At 41.2% G+C, this 6,955-nt stretch overlaps 1 protein-coding gene across 1 annotated transcript; it reads right to left on the reverse strand.

Moving 5' to 3' along the window:
- Window positions 1–3,583: 3,583 nt before the first annotated feature.
- On the reverse strand, window positions 3,584–6,713 carry zgc:162730 (uncharacterized protein LOC564559 homolog). Its single transcript, XM_068709985.1, has 2 exons — window positions 6,603–6,713; window positions 3,584–5,940 (listed from the first exon to the last, which is right to left on the reverse strand). The coding sequence occupies exons 1-2, from the start codon at window positions 6,633–6,635 to the stop codon at window positions 4,699–4,701; spliced, it is 1,275 nt and encodes a 424-aa protein (XP_068566086.1). The 5' UTR covers window positions 6,636–6,713; the 3' UTR covers window positions 3,584–4,698.
- Window positions 6,714–6,955: the final 242 nt, after the last annotated feature.

Consider the following 6,955-nt stretch of genomic DNA (forward strand, 5'->3'; position numbering starts at 1 on the left):
ACCTGATGATAAGAACAAATTCACACTCGCCACCACTTCAGATATTTTTTCCAGAACGCAGAGATGCTCAAGTTTCACCTTTTCTCAACTGCTACACTTATAATTAAAAAAACTGAGTTGACAGGGCCCTTACCTGTCGACTCACAGCAAAGTGAAGTTTAAAAAGGTAACTCATCTTCTACCTAGCCCAACCTTGCAGCAGAACAAAGTCTCTGCTCTTCGTTGTAAGCACACGACACGCGAAAATGCTTATTTTGTCCTTTTGTAACTGTTGCTTAACTGTAACTTGCTTTCGAAAAGAGTGTCTCTGTCTCTTTCTCACCTTTAGACTACTGCTTTACTAGATCTCCACCCAGGTTTGAGCTTTATCTCTAAGGTGTATGTCTGTGTGTGTGTGTGTGTGTGTGTGTGTGTGTGTGTGTGTGTGTGTGTGTGTGTTGTGTGCACAGTGCTCAGGATCAGGTGACTTGGGTAAAGAGAGTTTTGACAGCAGCAGCTTTGTGGTTGATCATTAACCGTTCCACAGAAGGTGGTGATGATGTCGGGCTCAACTTGTTGCCGTGGTTAAATAACGGGGTTGACGTGATATGAAAAAAGAATCAACAAACTATAGGTAATACATGAATACTTTGCAGAACATGAGCCTAAATTGCGATGGCAGGAGTTTCATTTGGATTTTCACATGAAGTTAGATTCTTTATACTTTTATCAATCTAACTGTAGTTCTACTGTGTTTCGTCATGTAAGAGTTTGATGAACTTTAACCAGTCCGGTCTAATAGAACCGACTGGGAAGTTCATATTTGTGAACACACAGACGCACACTGATCCCTTCTTTTTGTCTTTGCTGTTTACACTTTGTGGTCATTGTCCATCGCCATAGCAACACATCCTGCCATTGGTCCAAAGGGGAACAAGACACAATGCAAAGTGGGGGCCATAGCGGGGGTTTATTGAATGTGTAAAACCCAGTTCTTTTAGATATCCTAATGGGGTCATATACTTTGAATCCAGCATATTTCAATAGTACGTAAAATACAGTATATGGACAGGCTATACACATTCAACCAGTGTGTTGCAAAAAAATGCAATTTATCAAAATCAGGGTTTATCCCTTATCAGCATTCAAATGAGCATAAAATAACTATACCGCTATGTTTAGGGAAAACATAACACAAACAGCATGTATTTTATTTGAAGTTGTAAAGTAATAAATTATTGACCGGGTAGATAATGATTTTGTTCACATATTATTGAGGAACTTATTAACTTGGAACCTAGAAGCTGGAAATTTGCCTATTTTCGGATTGTCATAAATCCACTATCAGACAATCCTGTGGTTTGGTCACCATATTTTCTCACCACAAACAAACCACACCTGCGTTTGTGTGGAAGTGGATCGAGGCCAATGACAGTGAGGCTGAGGTATAGAAACATAATGTTTATAATGTTACAGAATAAGAGAGAGTAATACAAATTATCACAAAGCAGTCCCAGTGTAGCAAACTTTTAGTGCCTATTTCCTAGACTCGGAAGTTCTTAAAAAAAATAAATCTTATTTATCTCAACAAACTGCACTGTCCAGACTTGGCAATGATACTTTAAGTTCAAATCATCATCTGCTTAATATTATAATCAAGAGACACCACTTCACAAAACAGCAAAATTGTGATCATGCGCATCAAAGATTAGTCATTGTCTGGCAGTGTTGCAGGTTCTGAATTTAACTCGTATGTGTCGCACATTTAAGACTAATGCAACAACTCATATCCCAATTTTTCAAAAGGGCCTTTTGTTTGTGTCTGTTTCTCAGACACCATTACTGTGACAAACGTAATGTTGTCTTTCCAGATGGCAGCCTTGCTTCACAGAATAAAGTGCTTTGACGGTATGTGCGGGGTGGTGGCTGTGGTGACGGGTTGCTCAACACAAGATCGCACTGGGAGTGTAAAGTGGAAATTGCAACAGGAGGTTTTCATGAACTTCTGCTTAACTCGTTCATGTGCCTTTCACAATCCCATCTCCATTGTCCATAAGAGTTCCTATCGTTTAGGCTCTGAACACTGGTAATTCAGCATAGGAAGCAGAGGTGATCAATCAAATCAGTTGAAGCTGGAGATGACAGCGGCTGGAAATTTCCAGTGAAGAGAGAGCATTATGTGTAACCCCTGAGCTTGGGAACTCTATAAGGGTTAACTGTTGACTGGTTAAATGGTTGTTTTACTCAAGCACAGACAGATGTTTTCCCAAATAACAAAATTACATTATTAACTGAATTCTGGGATGCAAGAATGCTGTTCAACAGGGATGTGGATCAGTTAAGCAAGAGCCCTGTTTCTGTTAGAATTGCAGATTTCATTCCTCCTGCTACCAAAGCTCCTGGTGTATAATTTTCCAGAACTGACTTTTTTTGGTGTCTCTGACATTGTGCCCAAACTTTGCTGTGTTGGCTGATTCTGATTCTGACATTTTGTAATTCCTTTGGTTACTATCAGTCCATCTTGCCCATCTACTAAGTTTGATTGGAAAGATCAAGAAGTGTTGCTTGTGAACTCCCAACAGTGGGACCTGCTCTTGACCAGCTGTTGTTTTGGACCTGATAGTCAATGTGTACTATGGGACCTTATTTAAATGTACATGTTTGTTTTAAATCCTATTTGTGTATTTGTAACGATTTTCAGAGAGCCAAAGGTATTGTTTTAAACTAATTTGGAGAATAATTAAAAAGCATCACATCTTTTACCTGAGTATTGAAAGGCTGCGTGATGATGTGTATAAGTGCCACCGTTCTTGAGGTGATCCAAATGCTGTAATCTGAACTGTATACACAACAAAGTGTATGCCTTGAAACAGAAGAGAGAGAGAGAGAGAGAGAGAGAGAGAGAGAGAGAGAGAGAGAGAGAGAGAGAGACAAAGGCTCAGAATTCCGCATGCAGTAGGCTGTCCTCTCTCTGTTCCTGTGTATGTAACCTGTAATAGAACAGGGACTTGGCTTGGTATCGGGAGGGTAGGAGGTTCAGGGCGAGAGTGCACTGGTTGTTGGACAGGTCCCTAGATGCATGCATGTATGTAAAGCAAGATAAATAACAATATTATTTAATTAATTTCCCCAAGTGGACAAATACAGTTGTATAATGTAACTAATATTAATAATAATACTAATAATTAATAACAACATGGCACAAATGTTCCCTGATTTATGATTTACTTTCAGGAAAAATCAGTTCAGTTAAAATAATCAATCTTCACTCACTGATCATAAAATGACTGGAAAAAAAGTTCCTTAAGAGGTTGAAAATAATTTTTCATGCAGCCATTTACTGTTTACAACACAATATTATTGACTATACCAACACATCAATACAAATCTATGCTAGTACTAATAACAACCCACATTCAAGGCAAAGTACCTCTAACTATACTTTGATTTGTACCCTTAAATTTCACTGAAATCTCTACCAAGTACTGTGGGTGAGTAAGTTACTAAACAGTATATGTGAAGATGCAAGTTATAATTGATGTGAGCAAGATGATGAAGCATCCAATTCTCACTAAATAACAAATTGGAGTCGAAAAAAACTGCGTAATTTCATTTCTTTATTCAGAAATTAATTTTATCCCTTTCAGGCAATTAAAAATATAGGATTCTCTTTTTTACTGCTTTTTCTCACATTGGTATTTCACAGATGTTGAAATATTTCTCCATAAATAAAGTACAAAATACATTTGCTTTTCTTTAAACACAAATAAATATCATAATAAATATATTAGTTTAAGTTAAACAACACAAGGCAACCAATGACCAAAAGGAATACTGCGGTGTTAAAGTCCCTGAACCAGGTTGTCAAAGAAACGGGACAATGAAAAGATGGGGTGCAATTTACAAGCTAGTGAAGATAACAGAATGTTTTACAGAATGAAAGTGTGTCAGGAAACATAGATCCATAACTAAACTCACTGACCATTTTCTTTCTTCTGTTAGCACACTTTGATCTTTCAGTATTTTGCCACTTATACATGCTCGCACCCCAGCTTTCGGGAAAATTACATGGTTACACACATACCCACACACGCACACATACAGACACACACTCCCACTCACACACACAGAGCAGAGTGAAGTATGAAGCTTTGGTTGAATGCTACTGGGAGACTTGACAGTTTCTCCCATTTTGATTAGCTGTAAAGTGCATATCACAGATAAAATGGCATCAATGACACGTGTCAGGTCTCACTGATTAAGGCTACTGAATCAAACATACTGTTTGTGGCACCACGAGTAAATGGCCTATGACGCAGGGAAAATCTTAAAGACACAGGAATTAATGATTATCGCTAAAGATAAGCCATTTTGATCACTACAGATTAACAGTAAGGGCAAACCAGGCTATTAACTGGTACTGGCAAGACCTGCAAAAGAGTTAATTTTTATGGAAGACCACATACAAAGGTCTAACAGGCTACACAATATTTTTAAGTATAAAAATAGAGTCTGATAACATTTGGATTCTAAAATCATCTCAGTATGTAGTTTTTTCCAAGACGAGTTCCATTTTACAAACATAAATTAAGAACTTTAAGTGTTGTTGTGTCAAGTTGACTTGTCCTGATCAGTTCTGGTTCTGAAGAGAAGTTCAGATAAACAGACACAGTTGACAAGGTGTCAGAGTTCTCTTCCACTCCTTCCCTTTTGCTCCGTTTAGTCGGACAGGGACAGGCGTTCAAACACAGTGAGCCTCTTGGTGGCTGCGTCGAATGTTGGAGACTCGGTTCCACTGGAGCCTCCGCTGCTGCTGCTGTAGCTGTCCTCCAGGGAGTCCTCAGAGGAGAAACGCTGGAGTCCAGCAGGCTTCACGAATCCTCTGTGGCCTCCGGGACCAGGAAACAGCATGCTGCTGTCTTGGTGGTGCCCGTCATCCAAGCTGGTGGCTCTGCTATTGTTGCTGTTAAAGTTATTTCCATGGCCACACACACAGTGTGAGGCCTTTGGCTCCAGGATGAGGGGAATATTGTGGATGTCTCCGGTGCTGGCACGGGTCTGATGGTTGCCAAACTGGAATGCTGCTGCCTCCCGCTGCAGGGAGTCACCGAACACTGGGGAGAGGAGATCAGCAGGAGGGGGAGAAACGGAGGCAGCACGGCTGAAGCCCAGGTTAGGATCATTGAAGGATGACAGGAATGATGGAGGAGGTGAGCAGCGTGAAGAGCCCAGAAACCCGGCGAAGCTGACACTCTGGCGCAGCTGGTGGCGTGGATTCTGACCACTGGTGCTTGTGGGAAATTGTTGCTGCTGATTCTGGAATTTGGCAGTTGATAACGGAGCTCCGTTGATTTTGTCCTCATGGATGAAGTGGCAGCGTGAGCCATAGGGGCAGTAGCCAAAGTTGTAGAAGGTTCTGCAGGGCTCTGTCTTGTACTTGGGGTGGCGGAAGAGTCCACGCAGCTCCGCCTCGCCGTGGGCAAACTGGCACTTACTGCCATACTTGCAGCTGCCAGTCTCCTGGAAGCCACGGCACAGCTCTGTCTTGTAACGATTAGGGGCCACCACTGGTTGAACCTGGGGTGGGAGGGTAGATGAGGGAGGGAAGCCAGGTGGTGGAGCCACGGTAGTGGCAGAGGGAAAAGCCTCCAGGTTCCTCAGCTGTCCGAAGGAGGAGAGCAGGCTGCTGCTGGACTCGGTCAGGCTCATGGAGCGGTCGGGCCTGAAGGGGAGCTGTTTAGATTTTGAGACGGGGCCCTGGCTCCAGATGTTGGATGACCAGAAAGGGCTGCCGTTGTCAGTATTGTTGACATGCTCGGTGCTCAAGCTGTGGCTTGAGGGGGAAGGAGGGGAGGGGGAAGAGAAGAAGGAGGCTGACCTGTTCAGCCTACTCTGCCCCGGGCCTTTGAGTTGAGACTGTTTAGGGAGCAAGGCTTCTTCCAGGGCCAGGTTCATAAAGTTCTGTTACAGAAGGTTGACATAGTTATTATACAGACCTCGATGCCACTCATTTCAAAGCAATTTGTACTGTATGTTGTATATTCATCATCATTTTTCTCTTTAAACCTACTTTCTACAACAAATCTATTTAAAGTTAGTGTTGTACTCAGCAAAAGACGAGCTGTTATAGAATCGGTTCATATGTGAGATATTTTTTTTTTTTTTTTTTGATAAAGAACAAAATGAGACCAAAATGACAAAACAAAGTTATAAAGAAGGCAATCATGAAAAAAACTAAAAAACGGTACAGTACTAAACTTTTTATCTGCCATTTACATGCAATCACAAAATACAAATTCAACGTAGATAATTGCAGTTTTTGACTGTTTTCTATTTCTCAAGAATATTCTGACAGTGGAAGTCTGGAGACGAAGAAACAAACAATCCAGCACTGACTGTCTGCCTTATCTCATTAACTCTTTAAACTGAAGAAATCCTCTGTGACTAAACTCAGTTCCAAACAAGTTCACTGTCAAATCAGTGATTCACAGAGGAATACAATGAGCAGGAATAAACAGATAAACAAACACTTTGGGAGAGGAGCTACAGAGCAGTCCCATTCCAACTTTATGAGCCTTTTTTCCCTCCAAAACTAAATAAAAAAATCCTTAACTTCAACTCACCTTCGTGAAAATGTCGTCAAGCATTTCGGACATGCTGTATCCCTTTGGCCAAAAGAAGAAGATTTAGCTCTGATCCACGGGTGACTGTTAGAAACCTATGTCCAGACTTAAGTCAAGTTAGATCTGTGCTCCAGTCCCCTTGCCTTTTATTTGCCTTAACTCCTCCCCCAGAGTTTAGTAGGAGTTCCCACATGCTATGTTCCCGGATGACCCTCCCTCCACCTCAAGTTTCATAGTGATCTCAGAGAAGGGCGGGTAGTAAAACAACAACAACAAAAAATAGAAAGAAACTGTGTATTTTTAGTTAGCTGTGTGAAATGCTTTAGTTTCATAGGCATGTGAAAGCAGAGCGG

Source organism: Cebidichthys violaceus, unplaced genomic scaffold (genome assembly GCF_023349555.1).
Source record: "Cebidichthys violaceus isolate CVI_PGR_0920_01 unplaced genomic scaffold, fCebVio1.0.p SCAF_1, whole genome shotgun sequence".
Taxonomy (NCBI): Eukaryota; Metazoa; Chordata; class Actinopteri; order Perciformes; family Stichaeidae; genus Cebidichthys; species Cebidichthys violaceus.